The following is a 20115-nucleotide window of genomic DNA, read 5'->3' as shown; positions in this document are numbered from 1 at the left end:
GTCCTCTAAACACAACACTGGATCCAGTATAGTATACATGCAGCCATTATACTTCTTTTTTTCCCAGAAGTATATTAATTTCTCATTTATCACGTGCTCCATTCATTTACAGATGTGTGATGTCAAGGCCATTGGTCTGTTTCCAGGCCTGCTGGCATCTTTTCCAGGTTTCCTTACTGGAATAATTATCGCCTCCTTCCAGCTCCCTGCATTCTTCCCTCTTCCCACACTTTATTTTACAGCAGCAATAATTTCTCCAGACCTCCTACACTTAGTTGATTTAACATGCTATAACTTATTTCATTGTTATCAGGTGCAGTCTTTCCTGTTTTATTTAGTGCCTTTCTTAATTCTATCATGCTGGAAGGGACATTTTGCTCATAAAGCCTCTGTGTTTTCAGATTTTGTTTTCTCTCTGCCTTTTCTTTCTTCTCCAGACAAATTATTCCATTAACGCTGCCTTTTCCTTGTTTGTTACTGCAGTCTCATTTCCATCAGTCAGAACCAGTAACTCCACTCCCTCCTGTCCCCTCCCGTCTCTTTTATCATCCCCCGTAGCTCTCCTACCTGAGTCATGTGTCTGATTGTATCACAGTACTTTCTCCACTGCCTCCTTTTTGTCTGTCTTATTGTCCTCCTTATACTGTCTGGGTCTGCTTGTACTGAATCATATGTTGAAAATTATGAGGTTTTGAATCAGATGCCTCATATTTCTGACAGTGTATCATAACACGCTCTTCTGTTTCTTCTTCTCCACCATATTTACATCCGTCTGTATTATGTTTTCCTGTTTTGAATAGTGTACTGTTTAGTCCAGTGTGTCCAAATCTATTATATTATATTGTTATATTATACTACATTACATTATTGTCTCATCTTTCCTTCCTGCACAGCTCATTTCTCTGACTTTCCTTTGAACTCTGTAACACCTTCGTCCTTTCCTCTCTTCCTCCCACTGCTTTTTGCCACCTTTCCTTCAAACTTTGCTTAATATAATGCTTTTGATTTCTGTCCTGCTGAAGCAAACTGCCAAATCAATGTGATTATTTTTTGTGGCCTCCTTTGCAACCTTATCTGCCATTTCATTTCCTTTGATACCAATATGTTCCGGTATTCATAGAAATATTATTGTAAGACCCATCATTTGAATTCTGTATAATTTTTGTTGTAATTCTATCAAAAATGTCTATAATGTAATCCTTGTATCCCTGTATCCTCTAACCACTGCATTACTAACAATATTTCAAACATTTCTTCTGTGTAAACTGATAATCTCACACAACTCTCGCGATAATAAAGTACATTTTATTTAAAATCAAAAAGGACTTAATACAAAGGTGTTTTTTTTTTTTAAACTTTTTTTGTATCACAGTTGTTGTTTTACTTCTTTGTTCTAAATAAAGTTTTGGAAAAAAAACTCTCGCGATGACAACATGAGTCGCTCGCGGTCGTTCGCATTGGATTCATTCAACTCTCGCGTTGACACGATGACTCGCTCGCATTGGATTAATTCAACTCTCGCGATGTTCTGGCCTCTTCCTTGGCCGTCGTTGACAGAGGTTAGTCGTGGGATTTTTCACCGGATTCACATTTCTGCTCTAAAATGTGCTTTAATGTTGTTTAATTGTTACGTTTTCGCCCCAAAGTGTTTCTAAAGTCTATGATGCTTTAGATTATGTAGTTTTGGGCGGCGGATGGCCGTTTTATATCACTAAATAAAGCGTAGTAGAGATGCTCCGGTGAGCGGTTGTAATGGGCAGCAGTTAGCAGGCCGTGCATGTGTTCAGACAGCAGACTGAATGTATTAAACTCTGCCTATGAGTCGTTTTATGTGAAATAAAACTAATTACCGTCGTTAGACATTTCTTACTTCACAGCAGAGATACTGATAGCAGGCTAGCTTATATTAGCCGGCTAACCTAGCTTAAACTGACTATCTGACATGCTGTTCGTCTTTAGCAGCAGAGAGCTGAATTTGTCTCTTTTGTTCCTTTAAATTTAATATGTGGTTTCTACTAAGAGGTTCTATTTCTTGTTTCTGTTACCCTGCTGCTCCTAGTTAGCACTTAGCCGGTTTATCTTGCGGTACATGCAGGTTTGCCGGAGCTTCAGTAGGATCCATGTTACTGTAGTGAACACTAAGATAGCACGCTGTGTGAGTGTGTGTCTCCTATGTGTGTATATATAATAACTTATATGTAACCCACATGTCTGTATTTCCATCCACAGAGACAAAGGCCATGTTCAGTACCAGCGCCAAAATAGTGAAGCCTAATGGCGAGAAGCCAGACGAGTTCGAGTCTGGGATCTCTCAGGTAAGAAGACCAACAGATAAATTACCAATTGATGTTTACTTTATTGCAGTGACTGATAAGATGCTTGTGTGGAGCGCGAACAATACTAAAATGATCATCTATCATGGTATGCTTGGAAACGAGAGGTTTGACAGAAATCATTGACTTGTATTATAATGCAGTGTGTTTACACGCACTTGAGTAAGAAAGCTGATTTAACTGTTGTGAACGAGAAACCTGCTTCTTATAATCAGTTTGGGGATTAAAGAAACCTAGTTTCGACAGATAGATTTTACGCTCTGGTGAACACTGATTTCTCTGACATGTATGTATTCATGTAACCAGGTTTCTAATCTGCTTTGTTAAAAGTAAGCATGTGCACTATAAGACTGCAGACAGAGAACACACGGTGCCGAGTGGCTGGATAAAAGGAGAGATCATTACACAGAGCGAAGCATCCTCGTATCTGATATAATTACATCCAAAGTCTGACTGAAAATAAAACAAAGCAGCCTGTAGATGTCTGAATGAGTCAGTTTCCACCACCTGAACATTAGACTGTTAGAGGACGAGCTCCGTCTGTGCTGACCGGCTGCTCCGACACACAAAATAAATCTGGTCTTCTATCACTAATAGTTAAAATCAGTGAACCGTGTTTCCAAAATAAGGTTGGCAGGAGGAGAGAAATCTGGCTACTGATCTGCTGCATGTAAACGCAGTGATTGTGATTCTTCTGTCCACACATCACCTAGAAATATCCTTAAATAAGTTGTATTTGCTCAGTTTGAGTGTGAATTAAAACCCAATAATTGATGATCTCATAGTGTCTGTAGAAAGGCTTTAAAGTGGAACGCTGTAGGTTAACTTTGTGACATTTCTATGGATATAACTTTGACATCTGTGTAGTAAGATGTCTGTCGATAACAAACTAAATCCACTGAATTTACAGACAAACCTTGATGCTGTTTCAGCCGTGAATCAGCTTCTGTTAGACAGTTCAGACCCAGAAATATGAACAGATATCTGAGTGGAATTTGGTATTTACCTCCTCGCACTCAAGAAAATGCTTCTAGTGCGATCAGTGGCTTTGGTTTCCTTTTTAAAACTAATGTGCTGACATTAAGATGTAAACAGTCTCATCAGGAGCTGTAGAGTCCTGGTTTGATTCAGTCTAAATATGTCTGGTTAGAATACAGTTAACACTCAGTTTATTCACTGCCTGTGTAAATGTTGTCTGAGTTGCTCTTTAACTGTAAAAATGCCTAAACTCACTCTGACTTGTGTCCCTGCAGGCTCTGCTCGAGCTGGAGATGAACTCTGACTTGAAGGCTCAGCTGAGAGAGCTGAACATCACTGCAGCAAAGGTACGAAGCATCTCCACCTCCGCACCTCCTCTTTTTATCTGAATGTGTTGAATTGAAAACGTGATCCGACGTGGACATCCAGGAGTCGCCTCTCCTGGCTCTGTCCTGGTGGCGTATGGGAGCGTAGCCCTGAGCCGAGACGTACAGTCCCGTTCCACAATGTCGGAGACAAAGCTCTGTCCCCGGCTTCTGGCCGGCGAGGACGAGCGTCCTGCATATTCCTACAACTTCCCAGAGTCCTCTGGGGCCGTTACTGGGGAGCTAAACCATGCAGTGCACATTCTTTGTTATCAGGGTTTGACAGAAACTGATTTATGCTGTAATGTTTTTCACTGTCACAGTAGCTTTTGGATCCTAAAATCCACCAAAACTTTAAAACTTTTTCAACCAATTATACAATTTAGGACTTTTAAAAGCATTTTCTTCATGTTTGTGTAAGTAAGGATGTTCTGCAGTGTTGTATTAAGTCTGTTTCTTTGCTTTGTTGCAGGAAATCGAGGTTGGTGGCAGCAGGAAAGCCATCATCATCTTCGTTCCTGTTCCTCAGCTGAAGTCCTTCCAGAAGATCCAGGTGCGACTGGTGAGGGAGCTGGAGAAGAAGTTCAGCGGAAAGCACGTGGTCTTCATTGCACAGGTGAGGATGAAGATGTCCTCCTCAGACTGAGAGACAGAGACATGTGGAGCAGCTCTTTACCCTCAGATTGATACTGCAGGCCTGTTCAACAGTCTGAATGTGTTTTTATGGACAAGCTGAAAGCTGATGTCCTGCATGAGATGTAGCTGCTTCTACAACAGGAGTGAAATCTGTGTGTGCATCCACAGCTGTGAGACAGATTAGCTTGTTGTGCTAAGTGATCAGGGATTGTGTCATGTAGCTGAGGGCAAAGAGCACAGGACAGGTTCACATGTTTTTCAAGTGTGTCTTAAAGCAACAGTCATGTGTCCATATGAACAGTGAAAGAGGTTTTCCTCGCTGTAATCATTCCTCCTGTTCATACTGGCTGTTAAAAGATCCTTCAAATGTGCTTTCAATGTAAGTGATGGAGGCCAAAATCCACAGTGTGTCCACACAGTCATTTAAAAGTTGATGTGAAGCTTATATGAGTCTTCAGCAGTCTGAGTTAGTCATATCAAGTGGATATCTGACACATTTACAGTGTTTCCCTGTTGAGCTGCAGGTGGAAGTATAGTAACAAAAAGAGGGACTTTGCCACTAAAAAGACTGTAACGTTGAAAGATATCTACTTGATTTGAGTCATTTGGACACTGAAGCTTCATATTAGCTTCAGATAAACTTTTAAATACATTTTTATATTGTAAGGTCATTATGATGGGATCTTCTAATGGTCAGTATGAACAGGAGGAATGATTACAGCAAGTAGGACGAGCAGATGAGCTGTGAGATGTTTGTTTTGTCTGTCGTGTGTGTTCTGGTCCGACGTGGACATCCAGGAGTCGCCTCTCCTGGCTCTGTCCTGGTGGCGTATGGGAGCGTAGCCCTGAGCTGAGACGTACAGTCCCGTTCCACAATGTCGGAGACAAAGCTCTGTCCCCGGCTGCTGGCCGGCGAGGACGAGCGTCCTGCATATTCCTACAACTTCCCAGAGTCCTCTGGGGCCGTTACTGGGGAGCTAAACCATGCAGTGCACATTCTGTATCATCAGGGTCTCGACTGATATTGATCACTTTTGTTTAAATTCAGAAGTCAAATTTAAGTTGTTATAATTGAAAATTGTTCTGGAAGATTGAATTGGAAGATTTTTCTGTGGAAATATTGTTTTTAAATGAAGCTCTGAAGTTTTCCAGTAAAACCAGCTGCAACATAAACATGTGCAGGTTTTATCCTGCAGTGACCCAGAATATCAGTCTGACCCTGATCCATTATGTCGATGTTGTGTCTGAGTCGTCAGTTGTTTGTGAATCCTGATCAGAGTTTAATCAGATGTTGTTGTTGTTGACTTTCAGAGGAGAATTCTTCCCAAACCCACCAGGAAAAGCCGCACAAAGAATAAGCAGAAGCGTCCCAGGAGGTGAGTTTCCATCAGAGGCTGACAGTGTTTGTTCCTTTACGTAAAAGAATATAAAACTTTTCTTTAGTCTTCATCATGTGCTTCATATTTCTGAGCTCCTCAGATTGTTAAAGATGAGTGAAATGAACCATAGAGTTTGACATGAGATCATATAAATGATTCATGATGATTAGAGCTGCAGTGATTAACGGATTAGTTGATCAATGGAAAAGTAATCTCCAACTACTGAGATAATCAATAACTCGTCTTCAGTCATTATTTTATTTTGTTCCAAATTCTGGTTCCAGCTTCTTAAATGTGAATATTTTCTGCTTTCTTTAATCCTCTGACAGTAAACTGAATGTTTAGACATTTAGGTTGCTATGGGAAACGATGACACTTGAAACGACTAATCGATTAATCAAGAAAATAAATGGATGAATCGATAATGAATATATTTGTTAGTTTACTGTTGATGCTCCTTTAAATGTCTCTGGTTGTTTTAGGTCGTTGTGTTTGTTCATAAATATGTTGAGTTAGTTTGATTTGTGGAGATTTAATAACTTTAATGATCAGTAATTAAATCAATGTGTTTGTCTCAAATATTTGTAAAATCTTAAAGCACCAAAATCACCCAAAACATTCATGTTAATAGATCATCAGTCAGATATTTATCTTACCTGTCAGACACTTAAAAAGGTTTTTTTCACTGTTTTGGAAAAGTCTTAAAATCCATCAGTCAGTCTGTTAAGGTCTAATATAGTTTATCTTCATCTGAATCGCAGTGCTTTCTTGGTACCAGTACTAAAACTTAGAATTAATCACTGGACATGAAATAGTTTTGATGTTTCGTATAAAGTATAAACCCAGTCTTGATCCGACGTGGACATCCAGGAGTCGCCTCTCCTGGCTCTGTCCTGGTGGCGTATGGGAGCGTAGCCCTGAGCCGAGACGTACAGTCCCGTTCCACAATGTCGGAGACAAAGCTCTGTCCCCGGCTGCTGGCCGGCGAGGACGAGCGTCCTGCATATTCCTACAACTTCCCAGAGTCCTCTGGGGCCGTTACTGGGGAGCTAAACCATGCAGTGCACATTCTGTAACAGAAGACTGAAGGTGACTCTGAAATGAAGATGTGTTTTCATTTTCATTGATTGATGTTCAGATTATTTTTTCATTAATCGATGAGTCGTTTTGGTCCATAAAACATCAAAACAGTAAAAAATGTCAACAATGATGTCATCAAATGTCTTGTTTTGTCTGAACAAACAGTCCAAAACCCAAAGAGATCACATTTTCTGTAAGACGAAGAAAAAGCAGTAAATATTTAAATTTGAGAATCTGAAACATTTCTGTTGTTTTTGCTTTAAAAAAAAAAATGACTTAAACTATAAATCAATTATCAAAATAGTAACTGATTAATTTTGAATTGACTAATTGTTGCAGCTCTACTTTATTTCCACTGCCATCATTAAATGTAAAACACTGTAAATATTCAGCTTTTTGATTATTGGACACATTATTTGTGATTCTTCATATTAGAAATATCACTTAATCCAAGTTTGACTCATTTTGCTGCGATCAACAAATGATTTTATCAATCTGACAGTTATTTTCTTGATATATTTGTTTAGTATGTATGAAAGTGGAGATAAAGGCTCATCAGAGCTCAATCAATCAATCGATTGACAGACAATGAATCTGCAACTATTTTGCTGATTCATCTTTTCGGTTGGGTTTTTTATTTTTAAAGGAAAAATAGTGAATATTTGACGGTTTGAGGTTCTTAAATGTGAGAATTTGCTTCTTTTCCTTACAGTGAATAAAAATATCTTTCAGACAACTCGAGACATTTGATGTCGTCGGGCTTCAGGAAACTGTGACGAGTGTTTCTCACAGTGTTTGGATGTTTTTTTCAAGACCAATCAATTAAATGGGGAAACAGTAATCCACTGTTTAATTGCTAATGAACCCTAAAGCTCGTCACAGTTTTCTGGAGCCCAAAGTGACGTCTTGTAATGAAAATAAGCAAATCCTCATGTTTGATAAACTGGAACAAGAGAATATTTGACGTTTTTGTTAAATTACTCAGTAATTATCAATATATTTTTAATGTTTGATAAAAAGGACTAATTGTTTCCACTCTGATTATGTGAGGTTGGTGTCGGGCTGTTTTTGAATGTTGAGTATTAACATTGTGTCTTTCTCGGCGTCTCCTCCAGCCGTACTCTGACCGCGGTCCATGACGCCATCCTGGAGGATCTGGTGTTCCCCAGCGAGATCGTGGGTAAGAGGATCAGAGTCAAACTGGACAGCAGCAGGCTCATCAAGGTCCATCTGGACAAGGCTCAGCAGAACAACGTTGAACACAAAGTAAGTTTAAAAACCTGTCAATGTTCAGACAGGAGTAGATGTTTTTATTAAACAGTCACCAATCAGAAGCCAGTATTCCTCACATCTGTGCAGTCATTGGCTGACAGTCTTGATCCGACGTGGACATCCAGGAGTCGCCTCTCCTGGCTCTGTCCTGGTGGCGTATGGGAGCGTAGCCCTGAGCCGAGACGTACAGTCCCGTTCCACAATGTCGGATATAAAGCTTTGTCCCCGGCTGCTGGCCGGCGAGGACGAGCGTCCTGCATATTCCTACAACTTCCCAGAGTCCTCTGGGGCCGTTACTGGGGAGCTAAACCATGCAGTGCACAACCTGAAGCGTTTACAGTGAATTCAGAAGTAGAATTAACTCAGTTAATCGCTGTTAAAACACTGGAATCAATTACAAAGATTTAGAACAAATACAACTTTTAAATTGTCATCAGATGGTCTAATTGGTGCTGAAATATGTCCGTTAATAAACAAAGTTAATCATGATAAATTAGTAGAAAATGCCGAACTTGTGCTGCTTGCAGATTCTCAAATGAGAGAATTTTATTGATCTCATTTTATAAATTGGATTCCTTGTTTTTCTTGGTCATTTCCACCAAATATGAATTCTTGTTAATCAGTTATGAAATTTAAAATATTCACCATCTTCTGTTCAGTTGAACCTTGTTGTTACTGTTAAATGTTCAAATAAAACTTAACATTTGTTTGTTTGTTTGTTGTTTTCAGGTTGAAACCTTCTCTGGTGTCTACAAGAAGCTCACAGGCAAAGACGTCGTGTTTGAATTCCCAGAATTCCAGCTCTAAATGCAGATGACAAAATAAATTTGTTTACTGTCATTGTTTGGTGTCGTCTCCTCTTTTTTTTTTTTTAAAGAGTCTGAATATAATAACTGCACAGAAATAGATCCTGAACTGTGTTTAAAGGCACCGAAGTTACTCAGTAACTCGTGTTGCAGTTTAGGTTTTAATTAGAATAAACTTAATAAATGTAAACTGAATCATTCAGTTGGGCAGAAGACATTTATAAAATATTAACATATATCATCACAACACAATTCCACTGATAATGAAAGATATTTAATTAGAACACAGTCCCACTGTTTTCAGATGTACTTGGGAATAGTAGTAACTTTATTTTACATATTTTTCAAGCATATTCAGAAAACAATTGGGTTTAAAGTTGTTGAAAACCATCAAAATCCAAATGTGTATGAACACTTGACAGTCATCCATCAAATACTGAATATTCACTTGTATCATAGTCGATGAAAAATGACAAATCTTCACATCTTAGAAGCTGAAATGTGAATGTTTAGTATTTTTGCTTGAAAACAACATGACCAACAGACAATTATCTGTTAATACTGATCATTCCAGCTCTAAACTACACTTAAACTTAGCACCTTTATCACAGAACCAGCACCTGCTGTCTGTCCCACTCATCACCACATGATGGCAGCAGCTCCCAGTTCACCGTCACACGAGGAGCAATTTAACCATTTTAGTGTCTCAGTGTGAACAGATAGGTTTCAAACACTAGTGTGCACCAGTGCTTATCGAGTTCATCCTCCTCGGTGGGAACGTGTCCCGACTCTGAGCTCACAATCTGCTCTCAGCCGCTCAGCTGTTCAGGAAGTTGCGGCTGTTCAGCGCCGCCTGCTGCCTGGTTGCGATGACTTATCTCCTCCAGCAGGATCATGTTGGAGAGTCTCCACTTCCTGTATGTGTTCGCCGTGAGAGTCGGGTCGGTCAGGATCTGCTCCATCGCCAGCAGCTCCAACTCTTTGGCCTGAAGGACATGAAAGGGTTGTATATGGTGACTTTATCAGACTGAGAGAGTTTACCTCACTTAAATTTTACATCCAGACTAATATTTCAAGAGACTTTGTATGAATAATTAAATCAACAGCACAAATTATTAAATCAAAAGCACATATTATTAAATTCAGAGCATTAATTATTAAATTGAGAGTGGAAATAACTAAATAAAAAGAAAGAATTGTTAAATGGAGAGCAAGATTAGTTGTTTTTTTTTCTCCATGTAAGCCCTCCTGTAAGATAAGGTCACTGCAGTTAACTTTTTTTTTGCCATATAGCATCTTTCATATTTGAAATGCATGCTCTTAACAAAATATAGTTATCATAGTACCTTCATTTTCTTCAAATTTGTCATTGAAACCAATCAAAGAAACAAATGGATTTTCTCTAGTTTGAATCAAGAGATTCAATTGTTTTCATTTACATCATATTAGAAGTCAAAAGGGCATGAAGTGAAATGTACTGAAACTAGCAAAACTTTGTTTAAGTGCATAAAAATACATAGTATAACCTAAAGAAAGAGTTCAGCATTTGGGGAAATAGTTTAATTAGCTTTCTCTCTGAGAGTTATGAAAAAATCAATATCACTAAAATATCTGTGAGTCAAGTATGAAGCTGGAGCCAGGAGTCAATTAGCTTAGCTTAGTTTAGCTTAGCTTAGCTCAGCTTAGCATAAAGACAGGAAGCAGGGGGAAGGGAAGCAGTCAGTCCACACAAATACACAGTGAAAGCTCACTAATTAACACTTAGTTCATTTGATGAATCTGTACACAAACAGAAATGTAACAACAACAATTTATGGCTTCAGGAGTTAAAGGCTGCAACTATTTCTTGGCTAACAACAGTCATGTGTGATTACTTCAGTGAGTCTTGTCCTAACAGTGAGGTACATTTCTGTTTGTGTACATTAAACAAACGTGTTAAACAGTGAGCTCTAGAGGTGCAGGTAGAAAGATTTTGGCTAGCTGTTTCCCCCTGCCTCCAATGCTAAGCTAAGCTAAGCTAATCTTGGCTCCAGTTCTGTACTTAATGCACTGATGTGAGATAGATATCAATCTTCTCATCAAATTCTCAGAAACAAAAGCGAAACAAAGGAAATTCAAAAATGTTGAACTGTTTATTGAGGTATCTAAACATTAAAATTAAGACGACATAAACAACTGAACTTAGTAACAGTATCAATCGGCCTTCAAAAACCCAACTTGGTTGAGCTTCATTAACTGTTAAAGGAAAATATGCTTCAATTAGGCTGCGTTCAGACCAAATCCAGCAATGCGGCACTTAAACGCAGGGTTCTGCGGAGGTGTGGGTGCAATTGTGTGAGGTATCTGATCATGGCACAAGTAGAAATGTGAGTACATGGCGATTTACATCTTTGAACTCCTTCATGGGAGGGAAAACACGCACATTCACACTGCACCAAATCTGCCAAAACATGTTTGACATGAATGTAAGGGATCAGCTCTTCCATTTTAGCAAGCTTTTGCAAATTGTTCCACTTGTGTGGAGTGAAAAATATAAAAGCCAACTTTCCAACTTCAGCACTAAACTGAAGTTATTCAAGAGCCAAATAATACTGGGATCTAGTTTAGTGCGACAGTGATCTATAATTGGGAAGACATGAGATATGTGTAGGAAGTTTGCCTACTAGTGTTTTGTAAATAAATAGAAAATGTTGTTCCCTTTTCACTGCCAACAATTGCCACCCAACTTTCTCATATAATAAACAATGATGCGTTCTAAAGTTATCTCCAGTTATGAATCTAAGAGCTGAATGATGTACTGAATCTAGAGATTTAAGTGTAGCAGCAGGATTGTGCATATAAAGTGTGTCTCCATAGTTCAAAACAGATAAAAACGTTGATTGAACAATTTGTTTTCTGCAGTTCTGGGTAAAACAAGTCTTATTTCTGAAAAAGAATGCCAGTTTTGTTTTTTAGTGATTTAGTTAGTTCATTAAAATGCTTTTTGAAACACAGCTTATCATCAATCCAGAGATATTTGTAAGAGCATACTAGTTTTTTTTAGAAAACAGCATACATGTAGTTTTATTTGAGTTTAACAGTAATTTAAGAGCAAGTTAAGTTTGCTGTACAACACAGAAGTCAAAATGAATATTTTGAACCACTTGAGCAGCAGAGGGCACTGTTGTGTACAGAATGACATCATCCGCATACACATGAACTGTGCTGTTCCTGTGGTTTTCCCCTGATGCTCTATTTCTCCTAAAATAGAGCCCTGTGGTACATCTTTGGTCACATTCATAAAACTTGACTGATAGACATCAGCTACTACAGCTTGTGATCTGTTACTGAGATAACTTGCAACCACTTACATGCTTTTGATAAATCAATGAAAATGGAGACAAAATCCTGCTTGGTATCTAATGGACTGGCAACGTCATTCAAAACTTTCGATGTAGCCGCTACAGTATTGTGTACAAGTCTAAATCCAAAGATTGTTGAGATAAAAATGCTCTGAACTTATCATTTATTAATTTCTTTAACACTTCAGTTATGCGGTACCCACCCCCTGCATCGTAAATGCACTGCCCCTGTTCAAATGAAAGGGAGGACTGCCATTTTTCACGTATTGCTGGATTTGGTCTGAACGCGGCGTTATGGTTCTATAACAACTGAACTCCACTGTAACTTACTGGATTTGTAGACTGCTCTTCGCTTTTGACCATAAGCATACAATCAGTTTTTTACTTGACATCAAGATAATTTTTGTCATGTTGAGTCACTGACAGAAGTCTTGACTCACCTTTAACGTGCTGCTGAGGATCCTGAGCAGGTGAAGCTTGTCGTTGATTTTGTCGTTCTGACAGCGTCTGATGAAGGACGCTCTGAAGTCCTTGCGCTTGGACTGTCCAGTCGGAGACAAGCTGGCCGCTTTCAGGTGGTTGTAGAGACACTCCATCTCATCAGCTGGCTTCTCTGGAAACAGAGAGAGGTCAGTGGGTTAAAGCAGCGGTAGTTATGGTGACCAGGTGTGGTTCCAGGTGTTTACCATGAACGACTTTCTCCTCCTCTTCTTCAACCTGGACCAGAGGGTGGGACGCTCCTCCACCGGCTCCGTCCGGCCCGGGGAGGTCCAGCCAGGACAGGTGCTCACTGCCCCCTGAGTCAACTCTTTTTCCTCTTCTGTTCCTACATAAGGTTCCCTCCGACGTACTTCTCCTTCTGCTTTCACTGGTAAATTCACTGGACGGGATTGAAGTGCAGGGTGAGGAGAGAGACGGAAGAACATCTCCCTGGTAGAAGGACATAATGTTTTACAGGCTGTGTGAAGAAACTACGTCAGTGTCCTCAGTTACTCGTCACACTGTTTAACTCACATTTGCAGGATCTGCTGGTTCTGGACAACAGGAAGTCAACGCGTTGTCGTCGTCGTCCTGATCGCTGCCTTCGCTGTAGCACTCTGCACGCAGAGAGAATGACAGCAAGTGAATGGAAAGAAGTGACACATAGGAAGAAACAAGTGAACAAGAGGATGAACAATTGAGTAAAAAAGGGAAGAAAGAACCCCATGAAGAAAAAAGAAAGTAAGATTGGAAGAATTAAAGGATAGGAAAATGGAGAAAGGGGAGAAGGGAAAGAGAAAAGAAAGGGAGGAGGAAGCAGGTGTAGAAGAATAGAAGAAGGAAATTAAGATGAAAAGAGCAAAAGGAAGAATGATGGGTAAAAAGATAAGTATAGGAAAAAGAACAAAAGAAAGATGAGAGGAAAGTGTGAGGAAGAAAGGAAGATGTAGGGGAAGAAACAAGTATAGGAGAAAGAGTGATAAAAGAGGAAAGGAATAAAGAAAGAGAAGAAGAAACACGAAATATGCAAGAAAGAATGGTAGAACGAAATAAAGGAAGGAAAGTTTGGAAGAAGAAAGTAAGAGACCACAGGAAAAAGATGGGAAGAAGGAAAAGGAAAGAAGGGACCATATGAAGAGTAAAAGGAAGAACCGTTGGGAGAATGATAGAAAGATAACAAAAAAGGGAGAAACGGAAGAAAAGACGAAGGTACGAAAGAGAAGAAGGTGCCACAGGAAGAAATATGGAAAGATGAGAAAAATGGAAAAAGGAAATTAAGATGAAAAGAAGCAAGAATATGAAGAATGAAGATAAGGACGAGGGAGGGTAGAAAGATAGCAATAAAGAGAGAAGGGATAGAAATAAGGAAAGAAACAAGTGATGTTTAGAAGAAAGATAAGAAGAGGGCAACACAGGAAGAAAGATGAAAAGAAAGACTGCCAGAAAGATGGGAAGATGAGAAAATGGAAGAAGGAAATAAAGATAGAAAGAAGGGACCATATGAAGAATAAAGAGAAGGATGGAAGAAAGATACCAATACATGGAAAAGGGAGATGGAGAGAAGGAGAAGAAAGGAAGAAACAAGTATAGCAGAAAGATAAGAAAGATAGTAAGAAGAGATAAATGGAAGAAGGAAATTAAGATGAAAAGAACCGGCTACAAGACAGTTGAATGAAAGAAAGGAAAGGGGGAAGGAGGATAAAAAAGATATGAAGAATGAAGATGGAACCACAGGAGGAAAGATTGGAAGAAGGGTCAAAGGTTTAGAAGCAGGGGAATGAAAAGAAGAGTAGAAAGAAAGCAGTGAGGAAGAAGAAGAGAGAAAAATAATGGAAAGAAACAGAAATATGTGAAGAAGGGACCACAGGAATAATGACAAGATTAAAGAATCTTTAAGAAAGTTAAATAGTTAGAATGTGAAAGAAAGAGAGCGTGGGAAGAGTTACAGCAAAAGAGTGAAGAAGAGAAGAAATGGAGAAGGAAGTCACCGGATTAAACTACAGATATACGCTTTTTTTTTTTTTTTTTTGTTATATATATTTCGTTTAATTCCTCTGTAGATAACAAACAGATAAGCTGTAAACGTTCTGACCGTCAGTGTTGACCAGACCACATGGCTCGGCCGCCTCCGATAGTTTACTGATCCACCTGCAAACAGACACACTGCCTTTTAAGGCGGCATCTACAACACATACTGAGCAACAATGAGTCATCACATCACAGCAGAAAACAAGAAGTTGATCTAAGAACAAAAAAAAAAACACAGTTCGTTAACAGAGGAAGAGGAACTAAATCTATTTTTGTGCTGCTAATGTCATTAGTTCAGAACAAAGTGTCTCAACAACTAACAGTTGGATCTAGTTTGCTGTAGATGTTCATTTCAGTGACCCTGCTGACCTTTTTCCTCCAACACCTCCAACAGCTTAAATGTTCTACTTGTACACAAGAATGACCAAAAAAAAAAAAAAAAAAGGGCCTTAATATTGATATTTCCTCTCGCCTGCCGTCAGTAGTAACATCGGTCACAAAGTGTCTGTGAATCTGATTTGTGGGCTGTTGGGAGAGATCACACACCCAAAAAACTTAAAGTGTGATTGTTTCGACCGTCAGACCTGCAGGAAACAGTGTCACTACTGCAGCTACGGTGAGTCACACATCACAAATTAGCTTCAAGAGGCTTTACAATCTGTACAACATATGACTCAATCTTGTGTCCAGCAGTCCTGATATGTTTTAAGACACGTAAGAATACTTTGCTTTGAATAATAATCTGTCTCATATGCTTCCCCCCACTAAAAAACAGAGTTTGTTGCCTAGTTAAAAAAATCTTAAAATGACATTTGCAGAATCTATGAATATGCAAACATAAAATTATGCCTCTTACTTCACTGTGAAGTCTATTCTCAGTGTTTGTGCACTGCAGTCTTCAAGTTCACACATCACACTTGCAGTCTAATTTGCATACTGGATCACGATTGGCTCCAAACTAGTTGTGATGTCACAAATCCTGCTTTGAAGTACCCAGATTATTTCCCCCCCTTCAACAGATTAGTTTGAAAAAAAAAAAAAGCAGCCTTCTAGTATCATTCTGCACATCACAGTCATTCAAAGCAGTTTATTCTGATATGTCTTCACACACGTCTGGAGGAGATCTTTAAAGTTTTAAGAAACAAAATGAAATACTCACTTATTCATCTCCGTGAAGCTCTCTGCAGCGATGAAAATAGTGACAACCAGCGGGTGACTGGCCGTTATGGAGCTGAAACACAACACAGGGCGGTTAGTGATGTAGAATAAAGCTAAATCATCATCTGTTTTTCAAACACATGAGAATGAGTGTAGAAATAGAAGGTTGACAATTTGCAGCACATTTCTCACGACCTAAATTTAACCTATCAGATAATCTCACGCTGTATAAATCAGTTTGTTGTTTTTTTTAATGCAGCTGGACGTTGATGCAAAGCGGAGCTAAACGAGGCAACCAAGTGTGAAGGATTAGTCAAAAGTGGACTGAGTGTTTGACCACAAAGAGACAAAGATTGGTTTTTTGCTTTCCACCCAGACCGGCCTTCGCTTAAACGCCGCACACAGTCAGAAAAACACATCATACTGTTTCTTCCTGCACTGTTTGGCCTGTTCGATGGTGAAGCCGGACAGGTTGATGAATCCCTCCGCTTTCTCGTCCTGCAGAGAAGAGAAATAAACGTGCTGAGAATCATGCATTTAACTCCCCCCTGCATGTGCATGTGTGTGTGTGTGTGTGTGTGTGTGTGTGTGGGTGCTTCACACTAAACCTTCCTGTGTGACGCTCTCACAGGAAGTACCGGTCTGTATGCTCTTCGCCACATCGGACTGTATATGTGTTATGTTGCTCTGCTTGTGTTGGCCTTAACTGTGGCCTCATTCGTGTCTCAGTGTGTTGAAACTTGATTTAACTCGAGATCAAAAAACAAGTCAAGGGACGAAAAGAGAAACTATAACAGTTACAAAAGTGATTAAAACATCAAGTAATAAAGGTTTAAAATCTATTTTGAGAGTTGTTTTGTACTTAAATTTTGTTAAAACAGGCTGAATATAATCTAGATTAGTGCATACATACAGGATATCTAAGGTTAATTAATTATTGGATCATAACTTGTAGTTACAAGACGTGCTCTACCTGTCCAAAAGTATATGGACACCTGAACATTACACCTACATATTATGTTAGATACATTTGCATTGACCCTCATGTACTGTTCATATTCTGATCCGTCAGTATCCCATTTCTGAACCACAAACTTATCAATACCTCATCAATCATCAATAAATGGGTGATTAATCCTTCATGAAGCTTTCAGAGAGCAGAGTGTATTATTTAGGTTTTACACTATTCGTTTATGGAGAAAAACATTCACAATCGCACTTTATCATGGTCTCCTAAAACAGAAGAACGTATCAGAATGTTATTGAGTGTGAATATTTTTAAACACCCTTTACATTATGGACAAAAATGTGTAGCAGCTGCACAAAAATTTAAAAAAAGGGGAGAAGTCATAAAATTTCAGGCTAATAAAAAAAAGTGTTTCAGGTGTTTTTACTGCTCTCAAATGTAAAAAACAGGTCAAATTTTACCTGAACAATATTTAATAGCAGTATGAGCCAGTTTATTTTATAGCTGATAGGAAGCACTTGAGCACTTTAAAAATAGCACATAGAGGTTTTGACCACTAGTAGCGCCATGGGTCATGTGTGTGTGTGTGTGGGGGAGCAATGCGACACTTGTTCTTTCACCCAGTTTCACACTGATCTGCTGATCGAAAGGTCAACGGCGATGCACAAGCTTGTAAACATGAATGTAAACGATGCACGATTTGAAATATGCAAAAACATTGTCTTTGTCTTATAAGGAAGAAGATACAATCAACATGTGTTTGACCTCAAGCATAAACACAACGTGGTCCTGGTGAGAAACACTGAATGTAAACAGAAATGTGGTCATTTAGTCATCACGGAGCCTTCTGACTCACCATCTTGTCTTTGTACCAGTACAGAGAACTCTTCTGCAGGACAAACCAGTATCTCTTCCATTTGCTTCCCAGGAAGCTGCGGCCCTCCTTCCTGCGGTGGAGCCAGCCCTGACAGTCCACTTTGCCCAGATCTTTGATGGAAATACGCCGCCGACTCATGGCTGCAGCCCGCCTGGAGAGGACGAGAGCGGATCAAACTAATTCATACGTCTCCGTATAGGATGTGGCGTGTTATCTGTCCGCAGTGATAAGTCCTTCAGCAAGGCCACGCTATCGTTTAATCATTCAGGCTCCAACCCTCAACTGATAATCAAAAGCTGAACCACAAAAAGGATCTTGTGGTGAGAATGAGTTTTCGACTACTGTGTCAAAGGACAATAATGAACGAAACTGTTAAAGGACGGGTTCACAATTTTTCAAGTGTGTTTTAAAACAACAGTCAGGAGCCCAAATAGACATTGAAACGTGTTTTTCTCTCTATAATCATTCCTCCTGTTCATACTGACCATTAGAAGATCCCTTCATAATGACCTTACAATGGAAGTGATGGAGGACAAGATCCACAGTCCTCCTTCTGTGCAGAAATGTATTTAAAAGTTTATCTGAAGCTAATATGAAGCCTCAGCGTCCAAATGAGTCAAATCAAGTAGATATCTTTCAACGTTACAGTCTTTTTAGTGCCAAAGTCCCTCTTTTTGTTACTATACTTCCACCTGCAGCTCAACAGGGAAACACAAAGAGGGAATTTGATACTAAAAAGACTGTAAATGTGTCAGATATCCACTTGATATGACTAACTCAGACTGCTGAAGCCTCATATAAGCTTCACATCTACTTTTAAATGACTGTGTGGACACACTGTGGATTTTGGCCTCCATCACTTCCATTGAAAGCACATTTGAAGGATCTTTTAACAGCCAGTATGAACAGGAGGACTGATTACAGCGAGGAAAACCTCTTTCACTGTTCATATGGACACCTGACTGTTGTTTTAAGACACACTTTAAAAAAATGTGAACCTGTCCTTTAATGGCAGTGGCAGGTTTGTAGCTGGTAACACCATAACGACACATATATAAAAAAAGTGCATTTATCAGCCTATAAACAGGATACACTGACTTGTACTGTGACTTGTTCACAAGTCTAACGGCTTCTGCAAACGAGGTGATCAAAAAATGCATTCCTCATGGCAACAGCTTAAAGTTGACACAGTGGACAACACGTATGGTAACGTTGATGATTGTGCAAAAATAAGACCGTGCGATCGGTTCTCGTTCTTTCAATAAAGGGATGTAAACCAGCAGATAAATGACCAGGTTTTGATAAAAGAGGAATAAAACATTGTCAGTATTATATGAAGCACCGTGCAGATAGTTTTAACTTTAACTTAAATATAATGGAGGGAATTTTAACTTTGGTAAAATGTTCAAAAATGCATTTAAATAACCTTGTATAGCAATAGTATTCATCTGCATTAAAATGACATTAGATTTTTGCTCTCATGGAATAAACAGCAGTAGAAAAGCTAAAAGTGATCGTACCTGCAGTCTGGACGTCCAGCAGTGTGTTGTGTTGACAGCAGAGTGACGTGCAGCAGAGGAGGAACTTGAGTTTCTAAAGCGCTGCCGGGTAAAACTCATACTTCAAGCCAGAAACCACAAAGTCAGAATAACACTCACACGTACAGACGCCACATCATCCTTCCTGTTTCACACGTTCTTCATGATTCTTCTGCTCTCATCTGCTTCTCAGACCCCGTTCAGAAACTTCCTCTTTATTGTAATGAACAAAAAAACGTTTCTGCTGCTGCTGCTGCTGCTGCTGTTCAGATAATCTCCAGTTATCTGTCACAGATGAGACCGTAGGTGGATAAAACATGCGGTTTCAGTATCTTCGACCTGCCGGCTATTTGTGTTTGATCTCACACAAGCTGTCTCCAAATGTCTGCAGCTTCAGATGTCTTTCTTGTAACCGCGTCATGGTTCCTCTTAATAGAAAATAAATTAAATAACAACCTTTTCTGTCACTTATCATGCAGTGAAATGTGTTCTTGCATGTAGGTTTGATTGGCTTAAATACTTTTATGTCTAGTGGCCTCATTTTGCACCAGATCTCCTTTGAATTGTGCTCAAAGAAACATCAGGGACTGAAAACAGCCTCCTGGAGGAGAGAAATGTCACATTCAGGTGGTCGATTTGACCTTAACTATGATTTCAAAGACTTTACATTTGTTTTTACATCTTACTGTTTGTAAAGCTTTATTAAGTTCAATTTCACTGCAGCTCTGGAGGACAATTATTCATGTTAGTATTAATATAAATCAGTTTGTCTGATCAAAATGATCACATGACAAAAATAGATATTGTTTGTTTTTTTACTTAAAGTAATACTGGTGTCGTCCACTAGATGACGCCATTAGCTCTGTAAATGATTCAG

At 39.2% G+C, this 20115-nt stretch overlaps 2 protein-coding genes and 4 non-coding genes across 6 annotated transcripts in view; 5 read left to right on the top strand and 1 right to left on the bottom strand.

Moving 5' to 3' along the window:
- The first annotated feature begins 1479 nt into the window (after positions 1–1479).
- rps7 (ribosomal protein S7) lies at positions 1480–8883 on the top strand. Its single transcript, XM_044329505.1, has 7 exons — positions 1480–1559; positions 2230–2315; positions 3587–3658; positions 4149–4292; positions 5624–5688; positions 7887–8037; positions 8773–8883. Exons 2-7 carry the CDS (start codon positions 2241–2243, stop codon positions 8848–8850), a joined length of 585 nt encoding a protein of 194 aa, XP_044185440.1. The 5' UTR covers positions 1480–1559; positions 2230–2240; the 3' UTR covers positions 8851–8883.
- On the top strand, positions 3724–3941 carry LOC122965839. The gene has a single exon (XR_006398318.1). It is a non-coding gene; the product is annotated as a small nucleolar RNA SNORA73 family (small nucleolar RNA).
- LOC122965840 lies at positions 5094–5311 on the top strand. Its single transcript, XR_006398319.1, has one exon. It is a non-coding gene; the product is annotated as a small nucleolar RNA SNORA73 family (small nucleolar RNA).
- On the top strand, positions 6545–6762 carry LOC122965841. The gene has a single exon (XR_006398320.1). It is a non-coding gene; the product is annotated as a small nucleolar RNA SNORA73 family (small nucleolar RNA).
- Positions 8152–8369, top strand: LOC122965829. Its single transcript, XR_006398308.1, has one exon. It is a non-coding gene; the product is annotated as a small nucleolar RNA SNORA73 family (small nucleolar RNA).
- Positions 8884–9052: 169 nt separating the features above from the next.
- The window catches only part of cnksr3 (cnksr family member 3), a 60332-nt gene continuing 49269 nt past the window's right edge, over positions 9053–20115 (bottom strand). Inside the window, exons 14-22 of the mRNA XM_044329817.1 lie at positions 19221–19314; positions 17680–17851; positions 16281–16354; positions 15858–15929; positions 14763–14818; positions 13205–13287; positions 12877–13120; positions 12631–12803; positions 9053–9835 (exon numbers count right to left, since the gene is read on the bottom strand). Coding sequence (XP_044185752.1) covers positions 9659–9835; positions 12631–12803; positions 12877–13120; positions 13205–13287; positions 14763–14818; positions 15858–15929; positions 16281–16354; positions 17680–17851; positions 19221–19314 — 1145 coding nt within the window. The 3' untranslated portion in view covers positions 9053–9658. The remainder of the gene's footprint in view (positions 9836–12630; positions 12804–12876; positions 13121–13204; positions 13288–14762; positions 14819–15857; positions 15930–16280; positions 16355–17679; positions 17852–19220; positions 19315–20115) is intronic.

This window comes from Thunnus albacares, chromosome 16 (assembly GCF_914725855.1).
Source record: "Thunnus albacares chromosome 16, fThuAlb1.1, whole genome shotgun sequence".
Taxonomy (NCBI): Eukaryota; Metazoa; Chordata; class Actinopteri; order Scombriformes; family Scombridae; genus Thunnus; species Thunnus albacares.
Note: the sequence above shows the minus strand (reverse complement) of the source record. Positions and strands in the feature narration are given on the sequence as shown.

Coding starts and splice junctions, on each gene's coding strand:
- rps7 (XM_044329505.1), top strand. CDS start 2,241: ATGTTCAGTACCAGCGCCAAAATAGTGAAGCCTAATGGCGAGAAGCCA. Junction 5,689..7,886: donor AAGCAGAAGCGTCCCAGGAG/GTGAGTTTCCAT, acceptor CGTCTCCTCCAG/CCGTACTCTGACCGCGGTCC. Junction 8,038..8,772: donor AGAACAACGTTGAACACAAA/GTAAGTTTAAAA, acceptor TGTTGTTTTCAG/GTTGAAACCTTCTCTGGTGT.